The 15,056-nt window shown below is 33.7% G+C and overlaps 1 protein-coding gene across 8 annotated transcripts in view; it reads right to left on the reverse strand.

The window, feature by feature from the left end:
• The window catches only part of GRIK2 (glutamate ionotropic receptor kainate type subunit 2), a 366,123-nt gene that overhangs the window by 217,425 nt on the left and 133,642 nt on the right, over positions 1-15,056 (reverse strand). For all 8 annotated transcript variants that reach the window (XM_027731507.2, XM_027731497.2, XM_027731487.2 and 5 more), the window contains 3 exons: positions 8,130-8,311; positions 4,565-4,618; positions 1,405-1,578 (listed from right to left, as the gene is read on the reverse strand). In XM_027731507.2, coding sequence (XP_027587308.1) covers positions 1,405-1,578; positions 4,565-4,618; positions 8,130-8,311 — 410 coding nt within the window. The remainder of the gene's footprint in view (positions 1-1,404; positions 1,579-4,564; positions 4,619-8,129; positions 8,312-15,056) is intronic.

Raw genomic sequence — 15,056 nt, forward strand, 5'->3', positions numbered from 1 at the left:
AATATACGAATATAATGAATGAGAAGAAGCGTTGCAAATTTTAAAATCAAAAAGATAAAAATAAAGGAATGAAAATATTACTGCAAACAAGGAAGCATGAAACAATGGCTTACAGTAATAAGCAGCTCTTTTGTATAAACCAGCTGGACAATTCACACAATTTTCAGATTTTTGGGGGTTCATTTGCTTATTTGAAATTATTTAGAGAAATGAACAGTGTAACTTTTAAAGTACTGTATGATAGAATCTGTAAAGTTCAGTACAACAGAACTAGTAAATAAATTAAATTTAAAATGTTTGAAATTATCATATGCAAGGTATTATATACAAAAGTACATAGAAGAAAAAAGTATTTTTCTCTAAAAATGATAACTTTCTAAAAAACATTAAATTAACTTCAGAAAATATTGATTGTAATTTAGTAAGTAATGTCTATATAATCTTTAAACCTTATCAGTAGAAAAAAATTGTTCAAAACATGAACTATGTCATGTGGCTTAATTAACACAATCTGGACAACTGATAGATAATGAAGATATAAATCTTTAAGAAACAAAATTTGCTTTTTTTCAAGTGGAAAGTGAAAAGCCTCAACAACAACCCCCCCTCAAAAAAACAAGCAAAACCAAAACAAAACCCAACAACCTAAATTGCTAAGTGGTCAAAGTGGTAAATCTTTCAATGAATTTGAAGACTAAAGAGGTTCCAATGTAGGATATGTTTTAAAATAGATCCCTTCCTGACATTGTGATTCCAGATTTAATTCCAACTAATGAGCATAAACACACCAAAAACCTAGTAATGAAAGTTTATTTTCAGGAAAGGTAATTGTGATTTTTATAAACAGAAGTGAGGCTAAAGAATAATGGCAATGCAAGGAAAAAATAAACAACCAGATTAATTACCTCTCTGAGGTCACAGAAAGTGGAAAAGATAGTAAGAAGGTGTTATTTATAATATTCATAAAATATTTAAAAACAAGATTTAAATAGAAATTTAAAAGTACACATTATTAATGAATGAATCTTAAATTAATAAGACACACAAGACAGAAAAAGAGACAGTTGTCATTAGCTTGACTTTTATCAGGATTTGACATGATCCCTCGCAATATTTTCACCAGCAAAGTAGGGAAATGTGGACTAGGTGAATTAGACATTTAGAATATGGCACTATAATTTGGAAAAAAATATATGGTATGTGTAATTTTGAAAAAAAAAGTAATATAGTCGTATTCAATCTGCAAAATATTAACAGAAACACCACTGTAACTCCCTGCCTCATATTAACAATACTATTTGGTTACATGTCTCTAAACACTTGTAGTAACAAACAAAAAGTCAAAAATTTTTTTAGCTTCCCAAACATATCCTAAAAAAAGGAACCAAACACTGGTATTCATACCGTCATAAATCCATCCAGCAAACCTGAGTCAGGTTTTGGGGGTGCTTGCAATCGCTCCATAGACCACTTTTCAATGATAGATGACACCTGGGTGTTTTCCGTGTTTAGAATTCTGAATCCAGTCATATTAACACCACTGTACCGATAGGGTTCCACATCCAGGGCAAACAGATCCTGAAAAAATTACCATTGTATATTTATATACATATATCTTTAATACATTAAAACTCCTATTTCAATTGTTGGACCATCTCCCCAGATGAGAGCATGGAAATTTTCAGTCCTATATATGCTAGGAAGTATGTTCTGTTTATCTGGGGTCTGTGGACAAGAAACTTGGCTGACCTTATAGTGGAAGCAATCTAACTCACAGAGGAAGAACAGTCTTTCAGGAAGCGTTAAGTCCGGTTACAGAATTGTATCCACTACTAGTTATGCCAAAATACTATAGTAAGCTTAAATATTATTATTGATTGCTAAATATTTTTATTAATCACTACTTCTTGGATTTACCAGAAGTCAGACATCAAATCATAAAATAAACAGAATGAGAGTTTCCTTGCACTTTCAGTCCTGTGAAACTTGAACATGTTAATCTTAGGAGGATAAATTGGTGGCAGGGGAAAAAGGGGGGGTGGTGAGCAGGGAAAAGGGGAAATGTACGCAGCTTTCAATTTAATCAAAGGCATTTTTCACTGCCAGCCATTGAACTTCAAACATGGGCATATCTTTTCCTAGGAATTTATCTTTGCAAGAATAACCTTTGCCAATTAACATGTTTTCCATTCATATGTATGTGTGTATATGTGTGTACAGTTAGCCCTCCAAAACACACAGAGGCAAATATAATTCATAAAAAGAACAAGAGAAAAAAAATTGCATTTTAGCTCAAGAAACTAAACTCAATATTATCCTAATCCTTTGACAAAATCCTTAGAAGCAATGTAGAAACAGTACTTGACTTTAGGAAACTCAGGTCTAAGATCAAGTTTCGAACATTGGGGGGAAAAAGATGTAATCAAGGTTATACATAAGATATTACTGCCCTATGACATAATTTTAGTTTTACTGAACATAGTAATTCTTCCCATAATTTGTACTTAGCCATTTCTCTCATTTTTAATGTGACTTTTGCTGTCAGTTTAGTATATTATAAATTTCCATAAAATGGAAATATTATAACATTTGCCTGAATCTGTTTTGTTTACTGGCTAGACCAGAAGAAGATTAAATATTTTACTATAGAAAAATCAGATTATAATTCATTATTCACTGTTAACATCACTCAGACCACAAAAATATCAATCAGTTATCAATCACTACACATTTTTAATTATAGCTAATAATTATGATATAATTTCCCATAAATAATACCAAAGATATGCAGGTGTCAAAATTCATTTAAAAATAACCAAATTTGTATCCTCTTTGTAAAGAAATAACACATTTTATTGCAAAGGAAAAGTTGAACACAACTAGACCTATGTTACATTTTCCTCTTTAAAAAATTCTCAGTTTTTACCGTGCAAGAGGTCAGAACCTTGGATGTAATTATTTAATCCAAACACAGTCATGTTTACACTAGAATATAATAAATATACACAACAATATTATGCATATACTACAGGTCAGTGTATTAATGAGCTACTGCATTAGACCCTGAATCAATCATGAGGAGATTACACAGAAGACTTGTAAACACTGTGACTGGAAAATTTATTTGACAGGATTTTTACCATGTCAGGTAAGAAGCAATTAATATATCAAAACAGCTAAATTGTAATGCAAGCTCCAGAGCTACATTGCAAAATCAAAATCTATTACATCTTTGTGCACAGTAAATTATCCCTTGGTAGTTCCAAGTCAATATAATACTCTAATCTCCTTCAAAAATCTAATGTTCTAATAAGGAACTAAGAGTGACAGAAAATCCTGATTTTTAAATATAGCTTTAAGAATAAAAATTCAGTGCCAATGGGCAGCATACTACTCAAAGAAACAATTATCCGCGATAGCAAAATAAGAATTTAAAAAATAAGAAATTCCTTGAAACATCTATAACTCATTTTTCTGGAGGAAAATCTGTTCAGTGGGGGAAATTCTATTGCATGCAATTTTTAATCTATAAGTGATAGAATAACTTACCCTTCTAAAAATAAGACAGGTATTTGTACAGGGTGTGCCTTTGAACTTCACAAATTATTTTGCTTTTTCTAGCTACTTCATGTTAATACTTTCCATGAACTTGGTTTCTCTGATTCTGAGGTGAACTTCCTATTCTACCACAAAGGATTCATTTTCATAGGAATTTAAACATACATGTGACTTTAAACATGGGTCATTTCAAGCATGGTTTTGCCAAGGCACATCTGTCTCATGCTTGTCTTGTATTTTAAGAAACTTAAATAACTGCAATCTAATTAGACAAAACGACCTCTCAAAACAGAGAAATGTGCACAACTGTATTTCCTAGAGTATTATTTTACCAGTTTTTAAACTGTTTCTTAGTTAGGCTGTGGTGAGCAGCAAAAGCAGCCTTCACATACGTTTGTTATGTTTGTATGAGTGTTCTCATTTTTAAATGTTCATTTAGTGCAAATGATAGATCCAAGAATTATCAAATTCCTTCTAAGTTACATTTGCACTGGACACCAAAGAATATTGCATAATTCATGTGCCTAAAAAACTCATGTGGATTGTTAAATAAAATGGTGTTAAGATTCACACCAATTATTCATGAATCATATGACAGAGAAAAACTATCTTGTAAAATGTTGGATTAAAAATAAGGAATATATGAGTAAATTTAAAAACTGTCTTAATCTTCAGATACAAATAGCCAAAATATATAAAGGACAAAATGCATAATATAAACAATGAATTATGAATTATATACTTAACCCTCCTTCACTGCAGTTAAAAAGTGCAGTGTACTACAGAGTCAGTTGGTTTTTCAGGTCTAGCAGTTTCCAAGGTACACTGTTGAACAATAATTAAGCCATCCTGATGAGTTTTCACTGAAAGTAAGAAAACTCAACAGAGAAAACATCTTGTACTCACACCCCATTCCAGAGAGACCTTTTACACGTTGTTAAGTAATATAATTAGGAAAGTAACAACTTTGTTACATGTCATCAGTATGTTTTTATAAGTCACTTACCAGTGTGGTAAAGATATAGTGATAGTATTCTGTCATCATTCCCATAGCTAAAGCCTTGGAAAAATAAACAAAAGATTAATTTTTCTGAGGTCACATAATACATTTTTATCACACTTACATGCCAAATGAAAAGTTGCAAAAGAACACTACTGGGATCAGACCATAAGATTGGAATTATACTAAAATTAGGTCAAGCAAATAATTTCCTAGAAGTTAGAGAAGATTACTGACTATTAAAGGAATTTATGAAGCAGATCTTCTGATAGAAAGAATATTGTTAGACTGTTTAGTCCAGTAAATGTGAGAGAGGCTTGTATTTTTACATACTAATGGATACATTGTTACCACAAAAAATTTGAGTTGACAATATTTTCATTCATTATTGAACTCTTCCTTTAAAATTAATAACCTCATAGGAATTTCCTTTTTCTATTTTGATGAACAATACTATGCATGTAAAAGAAGGACTCAAGCTTATATTATACGTGTACATTTTTTCAACCATAGAAGAAAATTCTCTTGAATCAAATTTTGAACAGCCAGATACATACCACTTAAATAAAAATGAAGAGCAAATATTAATAATATTATGCTATAAATTCGATGTCTATCAAGTGCCTTCAATATTAAATAGTATTTGATCAACTGTACATTTTAAATGTTCATACTTTTCTCTTAAATGCATAAGAACAAATATTTGTAGATAAAATTTTAAAACAATAAATTCTGTCTCATCATTCTTATTACTAAGGGTATTTTCACATGAAAAGCTTGTATCGATAATCTGCACAAAAGCTACCTTAGATCAGTATAATTTATTCAATCATTTTAGTATCTACAGTGATTTTTATCTAATTTTAGCACTATAAAAAAAGCTACAGAAGTAAGCAATATATTCTTCCTTTCCAGTAATTATTGGAATTTTTTCCCAAGTCCCTACCAGATGCATCTCCTTAAAGACACTGAAGGTCACAATTATACAGTTCTGACAACATCAGAATTTGTATACAGAAGTATTATCAGTTTTGAGAGTTTTGTGAGCCTGTTTAGTTGTGGCAATGTCTGAAAACTGATAAACTCAATAGTCTATATGTTCTTTTCCAAAGAAACAATCTAAAATTAATCCAAATATTGGCTGCAGATCAGATTTTATAACATTTTAAACAAGATTATGACAAAAACCACACCACTTTTCCAAAGAATGCCTATACTTGTGTATTTAATATTCCACAACAGTATTAGAACTAGGATATAGTGTTCCAATAGCAATTTAAGTTCTCTTAAACAATGGAAAACCACATTCCCATGTGAAATATTACCACATTTTTTGTTTTGTTTTTAAATAAAACCAAAGCATCTTCCTCTATATATGTAACACATTTGTGGTCACATATATTGCAACTGCTTATATATAGTCAGGTCTTTCATACTCCAAAGAATCCCCACACAACATCATACACATGTTCCTTACTCTGCTGTGTGATGATGCTGCCTCTTTTACAGGTCTTCCTTCCTTCTCATTCCTCACTTTTCTAAAGACCTCACTTCTTTTTCCTCTTCAAACACGGTCATTTCTCTGTTCTCATTACTGCAGTGCTTTCCTAACCTTTTAAATCATGTCTGCTTTCCCTGGTTGCCTCGTGATGTGGTTACCGGTGAGGTTTGCCTTAATTCAATTATGCTTGTCTGGCTGATGGGATTTTTTTTTCCTTTTCATCATGTATTTTTGGCCACTTAACAGTAGTTGCCATTTCACTGGCCTCTCAAGGTACTTTTTCTTTATTTTCAACTTGTATTCTCTTCCATCAACTTCATTGTTAATTTTTTCAATCATACTTCCAGAAAGAGACCCCAAATTCATCCCTCCATTCCCACAAAAAAACCCAATCAATTAACATTTCAGAAATTAATATTTTTTCAACAATTACTTATAAACACTATATTTGGAATATTATCACTAAATAATAAATACAGTTTTAGCATACCTTGTGTCAATTTTGAGAGCAAGAGCTCACATTCAGCTCCAGAACTACAAATTTTAGACTTATTTAAAATACTGCAGTATTTGAGTTGAATGGAAAAGTATAAATCTACAGAATCTATATAAAGATCTAAACACTTCTAAAGAATTGTTCCTGTATCTTCCTTCTGTAATTTTTAGGATGAGCAGAGTAGTTTGATAAAACAGTCTAGAATTTGATTTAAAGAAGCTGAGTGCTTACTCTTGGGTCATAGGACATGATTAAAGATACAATGCTTGTAATTTTGTTCCCATTTCCCTCGAATTCCCATATGTTTTTCACAATGTAGTATACTGTGAAACAGAAGTTTCCTTTCACCTAAAAACTGCTAGGTACAGTGTAAGTAATGGATCTTGATGGAGTTATTGTTAATATTAATTGCAAATTAATATTGCCATCAACATATTTTCCATCTGTATTTTTTAGGTTTTAAAATAATCAAATGTACATTTAATGATTTCAGCTAAACAGTTAGAATAACTAGGCTGGCCCATGCTTGGCAAAGAGCAAAAACCCCAGCAGAGCTTTAAAATTACTAGGAATTAATAAAAGTTTTTCAATTAATGAACAATAAAAGAAAGAAATTGTAGTATAAGTATATGCTTGCTTGCACTTTTAATTGTACCTGCAATAATATCCATAAGTACCTTTAATGAGACTCACATTTCCAACTCTTAAAAACATTTTGTTTTCAATTTAAACCATAAAGTTTGCTAGCAAACATAATCTAAATGTGAATTAAAGTCACTAAAAGCTAGAAATGTAGAATCCTGTTTTAGTTTAGGTATTCTTCCTATCCTCCTTATTGTAAGTCATAGTTCAATTAAAAAACTGTGTGGAAGATGGTCTCTGAGCACAAGAAATTCCCTATATTTGGTGACAGCTCATTAAAATAAAGATACACAAAGTCTTGCCTTCTATGCATACTTCAGGGTTACAGTAACCTCTTTTATGAGACAAATCCTTTGTATACTGCTACATTGCCAGCTTCTCTAGGAAAACCTCACTGGAATCTGCTTCTGTGATATAAAGCCAGTTAAGTATTTGGAATTCTGCTGTATTTCACCTACTCATTCATATTTATATTTACTGTTGTCCTCTCAGTGGAAGACACTAGTGTGACCAGTTGGTAACATACAATTCAGATATCACTATCTGATTAAGAATAGGCATCTTGGAGACTTCAAATAAAAATAAATAAATAAATAAATAAAGTTTTGTTATATAAAATAACAATAAGCAAACATTTAAAAGCCTGCTTAAAGAATCAATTTTTCAAAGTACAAGTTCTTCATAGTTGAAAGACTGATATACCTTTCTCTCTGAACATGAACTGATTCATCTGTTTCTTTATAAAAGCATAATTAAAGAACCTACCATTCGCATCATCAGTAAAATTACCTCTGAAATCCTTGGCTGATTTTCAGTTAGGCCTCAGTAAAACTCACACAAAATTCCCCTGCTTCTTAAATGCCATTAGGTCTGGATAATACTTTTATTAGGGATGAAAAAGATTAAGCCCTCTAAAGCAAAATGAGGATTACCTGTTTCAAGATGCCTGCTGCCATTTCATGGCTGCAGTCAAAGATTACATGGAATTCTTTGCCTCTTTTCATCTCCTTTAGCAAAGGCTTTGCATCTTTCGTGTCAGCTGGTAACTGACGGATTTTTAGTCTTAGGTTGTATCGTGATGGAGCCTTGATGAGCTCTTGTAATCGAATAAGACCTTAAAGAAAACAGGAGTCAAGAGAAAATTATCAAAACAAGAACCTGAACTTCAAGCATCAGAACATATTATAAGCATTTAAAGTTTCCTGAATTTTTCTCCCTTGTCAGTATGTTGCAACAGATATGTAAAAATGTTATTAAAAATAAAAATAAAATACCTGCACTCCCAACGCTTTATCACAAGTCTTTTTCTTAAGTATTAACAGACAGTATGCAAACTCAGGATTACTGTAAGACAGATAAATCTTCCTCTAGCATTATCACGCAACTACGACATTCCTCTTCAAAGAAAGCATGTAATTACTCTAATTCAATTAAAGCAATATTCCAGAGTAATAGTTTGCAATCAGACTAGCCAGTCTGCCAGCTCCCAACTAATCCATCAGGTTTCCATACAAAGTTGTGAATCATTTCAGCTCTGTAGAACATTCTCACATAATGCTGTTCTCATATTTCTGTACTGAACCACTTTTCAAGAACATCAAGAGTCAAAAGCAGCTTTATTCTACTGCACAGGTTTTGGAATCAAAACCACTCCAGAACAAAACTTACTGGTTTTAGAAGCGACTTTGAAATTAATTCAATTGTATAAGACACTAGAGTGATTCATAATGTTCAAATTTTCTGTACAAATACTGAGTATTTTTAATATATCAAGGGTTAAAAGGAAATCTGATTGTTCTTTCTTGGCTGCAAACTGTTGTTTCAAAGCGTTGCTTACTTAAGAGGACAAAGTCCCTAATATGTATGTTTTATTCATATTTTCAGGTGTTACACCAATCACCTTTGCTACACCGATCACCTTTGTTACACCTTTGGAGACAGGATGGACAGCAAAGTTGTCAAGGAACTTTAAGGTGGGGTGGAAAGAAAGGGAAAAGGGATGCCGCTTTTCTCTGAAGGAAGTCTAAATTACAAAATTTTACTAAATAAATGTAGGAAACTACACATTGACAGGTCCTTTGATCTATCACCATTTCTTGCAACAATAAAACACAGTTTTGGTCTTTTATCACAGGTCCAAGATTTGTTACACAATGGAAAGAAGTGTTTTGTGGTCTACAGGAGCTTTTGAAGTAAATGTCTTTCAATACCCTTACGAATTAAATATCTACTTCATGGCCGACAAAAAAACCTGCAGCAGTTGAAAATCAAGAATTCCAAAAGTTCCAACTTTTGTTCTGTTCCAGAGCATTACCCAAGAAGATGAGCTCCTCGAGATCCGAACTGGACTGTTCAAGAATTATAAAAAGAAAGTCGTAATCTTTATAAATCTTGTCAATATTGGGCTACATCAGAGAAAGAAAAAATCCCACCAAAATTTGAAATAGAGGATTTACAGATGTAGAAACTAATATGAGAGCAATTAAAAACTATCAAGGAGAGTACTATGATAAGCATAGTGTCTGCCTGCTAGGTTACCTATGTATCTGAGAGTGATGCAATGATCAATAAACACAGGACTACATTGTGAAGGCAGTACAAAAGGTAGGAAAATAACAGAGAAACCAGAGTGTGAAAACATACAGAAGAAAGCCTTTGAATGCACAGCTCTTTAGTTCACTGACTGGACTACAGTGTTGGGGCAGCACAGATGTGAATGCAAGCAAATGAAGAAGTATTTATGCCTTCAATAACTATCAGGACATACATAGTAACTCATGAGATTTCTGAAAACATATTTTATGATAAATTAGATCTGAGACATGAACAAATTCCAGGTGTTTCAAAGTTAATTTTTTTTCCCATCCTCATCAATGTGAAATAAAAAGCAACCTTAAACTTTTCACGTGTAGTATCGTTGTTTGTAGCTTCTACATGTAGCAGAATATTTAATTTTAGTAATAGTTACAGTTACATATACTTTCATTTTTAAGATTTTAACATATATATTTCATCACATTTCTAGCCAGTAGCATTTATAAAGTACAGATGGATTATGGCAGGTCACAAAACACATTCCAGTCTACTAAATGAGTCACTTCAGTAGTACACCTGGTCACCCACTACAAGGAATAAATGCTTTACTACAGTTTCCAGCTTGCTAAGTTCTGAACAGAATGATTTTGGAAAACAAAAACACTCCCCTCACTTGCAAGGGAGTGAGGACATGCTGCTCTGTGGAGGGTGCATGGTGTGGGGTGCTATCTTGGAGGTGTGTCACAGGTGGCAAGTACCACTGCCACAGTCACCCTATAACTCCTTGCTGCAGAGAAACACCTTGCAGAACGAAATAAGTCAGAGCTGATCACACCTGTCTCTCACACTTGTATTTTTTTGGTTAATTACTGAGAAGCAGCATTTCTTAATTCAGGCATCAGTGGGAACTGCGAGCAAGTAAATGCCTTCCAGTACTGGATCACACTTCACAAGCCGGCTCTTTCAAATGCAAATCAAAGGTTGGAAGTTTCCTTCCATGTGGTATTTACCATTTGGGATGCAGTGTTTATGTTTTATAACATATGCAAAGAATAGTTTAGTTTTACTAGAAAATAACCCCCACCACATTAATTTCCTGAAGAAACATAACATAATTCATCGGGGGGGGGGGGGGGGGGGGGGGGAGGGAGGGAGGAGGGGAGAGAACACAAAATCAAATAAAAACCAGAAAACAAACAAAATCAAAAACCCACCATACATAAACAAAACCAAACATCATTCTCTTTATGTTTTCCTCTCTGTTATGCCTGGATGAAAGCACTGCTGGTTCCAGCCGGTGCTGAGTCCACCTAAAGAGCAGGACAAAACCTCCTGAGCACCAAGGGGAGGCAGCCCTGCCCAAAAGCACTGAAGGAAGACACAAGCCACCGCTGAGAACGGAGACACCCTCTTCGAGGGAGGGAGCTCCTTTCCACAGCACAGCTCGACTGAGGGGGAGGCAGATGAGGCCATGGTGCCTCACGCCAGGGCAGGCACACCCTGAGGGGCTGTGGCCCGAAACGACCGAAAAAGCAATTATGCAAAAGGAAACAGAAACCATTACACCAAGCGGCCTAAGCCTATTCCTTCCTCAGTAACCTCCCAGGGCAAATGTGAATGGACTGCGTGTAATGTGTAGTGAAAATACAAGATATTTTCTGTCTTCCTAAGGAGGAAAATGTTTATGTGATTGCATCCTTCTTTCCCACTAACTAAATCAGTGATTGGAAGCTTGTGTTTACAAGCAAAACCCCCTGATTCTAGATTGTTCTGTCCACAGTGTTTTCCAGCCGTTTTGAGCAGTTTAATTTTCTGCCCTTCTTTTCTAGACTAAATATTGAACAGTGGGTCATTATTTGAAACCAAATTAAAAATTAAGCACTGAAAAGTTATAACGTAAAAGAATAAGGTCCTACATGTAAACTGCAGCACCTGGGTCCGTTTGAGGACAGTAACTGCTTTCCAACTCCTGGTTGTCACTGATCTTCCCTTCCCCTGAACACCCTGATTTCTACAGGGGTAGGTGCAATGGCCAAAAAAAGTTCCAAGGGATCAAAACATTGCACAGTTGAGAAGTAATCAAGCAATCCACATGTGATATGAATAAATTTTGCCACTATCCTTATAGTAACAATCTGTGTTTGGAGTTTGATTTCTCATGGCTATAAGACATCATATGTTGAAAGCTTTTTACAGTAAAACTAGTGCCTTGCAGTAACAAAAAAATTTTCTCTCTTTAACATACAGTCCTCATCAGATGAAGTCAGACAAATTCACTGTTTCTTTTCATTTTTAGATGTTCCAAAATTTGTTCTGTTCCATATTTTTACTTTCTCTTAATACTGTTATGGCTCATTTGGATGACTGAAATTCCTAAGACTCAAGGAAGACTGCTTCTTCTTACTGCATCCAGTTTATTTGTGGGACTCCATTTCTATCCTATAATCTGTACATATTGTTAAGGGTCAGAGTAGTTTTAGGCCAAACATGTATTATCATACATTAACTAAGTTTTTTGAGGCACTGTTAGTCCCAGAGTAAGTTTCATTACTGTTTGTCATCTAACATTAGAGTAAATGGGAAAGCTGATTATACAGGATCAAAGCAACAAACTGCCATGTAATGAGAAATAAAAGTTTCTAAATCAGCAAGGGACAGTTTCAAAAGGACATGTATATACCTCATCAGAAAAAAAGGTACCAGAACCTCCAATGAAGGGAGGAACGTAAGTCAAGAACTACAAGGACAAAGAAGCTAAGGATAAAACAAATCCTGTCTTCACCATGATTTTGAACAGATACTTGTCTATAATATTTTTTAAATAACTGATCCTATATGATGAATATATAATGAATATATAAATGAATTGCAGACCTCAGATGAAAAGCTGACCTCTTATTTTATTAAAATTTACAGGATCCCACTCTAATGTAAAAAAAAAAAATCAAAAGAAAACCAAAGAAAAAACAAAAACCCAAACACAACACAACCATTTGTGTGCAAAAGCTCCTAAAAAAATCTATTTTACAACAGTATAGGAATAGATGCATTTTGGGAATGTACTTCCTGTAGTTTCTTTCACCAGAGACACCTTTTTCCTGTCCCTTTAAACTCTCAATTCCTTCTTTTAGCAGCCACTGTGATAGAGCCTTACCTCTGAATGGCTGGGAAGAACGTGGTGTGAGTAACTCTTTCAGAAGCTGCCATCAATTCATCTTTAAGGAGAATCCTGAAGGAGCAGTTTGTGAGCTATCCAGCTGGCATCTTCCTCCAAAGAGATCAATCACATTATCTCCTCGACATGTTCAACTTCAACCAGTCCAGGAAGCAAGAGCCTCAAGTTTGTTTTAAAACCTGTGTCTCCAGCTCAGCAGTCTTGCGGGCCATTGCTATGCCACCTGGCCTGCTCATCAAACTATTTATCATTTCCATTAATGCTGCCTTTGTGCTGCACAGGAAGAATGCAAGCAAATGCACTTTGCAATAGGCTGAACACATGAACCTTTTTCTGTACGAAAACACTAATGCTCTTTTAAAGGCTACTCTTATCTTCAAAACATAAAAATTTCAAAAATATTAATGTACCACTTTGTAGAGCTATCAGAACAGTTTCTCTATTTTTAGGAAGTTGCTTCCTCTCACACCTCTGTATAGTCTTCTCCTTCCCTGACAGCCCTTTGCTAAGTTTTTCTGGTTATGTCTCAGAAAAATCTCATTGTGTATTGGGCTTTGAAAGGGGTATGGGTAGAAGGGAAGAGAATGCCACTTTATTGGGCATTGATAGAATGCTTCACATCAACTGGGACAGTTCATTGCTATAAAATGTTTCTCAGATATTGAACATCCTGAACAGATTACTTACGAAATCTAAAGATTAGTTTTAGCAACCTCAACTAAGAAAATCCACCTCTAGTGAAGGGATTAAAAAGAAACTGCACTTGATAGCAGGGGTTCTTGAACAGTGGGCTGTTCTGTGTTCTTTGTGCTGTTATATCCAATATAGCAACACCATTAAGAAATACATCGAGAAAATAGAGGTGAAGAGGAAAGACAGCTTGAAGGACTTTTCATATTTATTTATATTAGGCTTTTTTACTACAGTAATATAATTTTGCTCAATTACGGCAGTGTACAGCATCCTTAATGTGTTTGTCGCTATATTTAAACCCATTTAAATACCGTAGCAATGGTATAAAGTGTCTTTAATGGAAAAATATTTGAAATATGTAATCCAGAAAAAAATGGTCTTCATACTGTAAACATATTTAATGCAGCTTCTTATTAGTAGCTTTAGAGCCCAACATTTTAGCAGGATCTTTCAGTCTCATAGTTAAAACATTAGAGAGCAATCAGAATACTATGCGTGTATACACGTATATATTTTACAAATATTAATGCATTAGAATTTGATGTCATTTGAAACCTGCAATATTTAAAATGGACTATGATTAGTTGTGGTGACATGAAGAAGATATCTAATATTATTTTAACTTATTTTTCTGCTAGTCTTGATTTCTACTAGGGAAATGATAGTACTGTATCAGTAAAGAGAAGGAAAAGTATCTGGTAACTGACACTTGACATGCACTTCCACAAAATGATGCTGATATAACCAGTGGTGTACTTAAGGGGGACTTAGAGCACAGTACTACTAATATCTGAGAAAAACGCTCTTCTCTAAAACAAAAGAAACCCAGAACTATATTTTTGATTAGATATGTGTGTGCATGTATGTATATCTTTTTGAAATGTAAACCTCATTAATGTGAGAGATCTAAAAGTGTCTAGACTAAGCCAAAAAAAATTAAAAAAACAAAAATCCCCCATCAAACCCCCTCCTTTCTTTTAGCAAAAAAACAAAAATAATAATTTTGAAAGAATTATTTAGTACAGGAAAGCAGAAGTGTTTAAAATTATATTCGTAACTAATTTTGAAGATCAGATTACATATATATATATATAATTATATAGAAGAGATTAGGCTTAGGGTTAAAAGAAAAAACAAGAAAACCATGGATCCAGGTTTAACTCCACAGACAGTCAAGGTTTCTATTCTGATACTGTGCAGATCACTTAATTTTTCTCTGTCAGGTCTTAGCATCTAAATGTTAAATCCATTTTACTGCTGTTTCAGCAAAACCAGCTGTAATTGAAGAGTAAGGTAATAATCAGCTTTATTGTTTACCTTAAATGTGCTAAGCGAGCTCATCAGAGCACCGGTGCGAACATCTTTTATACTTAGATGCAAGCAGCCAATCCCAATTCATCTTATTTCCAGTAACAATTCCTTCCTAATAATGGCTTTGAAGCACTGCAGCAAAAAA

This window comes from Pipra filicauda, unplaced genomic scaffold (genome assembly GCF_003945595.2).
Source record: "Pipra filicauda isolate LSUMZ 115617 unplaced genomic scaffold, ASM394559v2 scaffold128_size5466820_pilon, whole genome shotgun sequence".
Classification (NCBI taxonomy): domain Eukaryota; kingdom Metazoa; phylum Chordata; class Aves; order Passeriformes; family Pipridae; genus Pipra; species Pipra filicauda.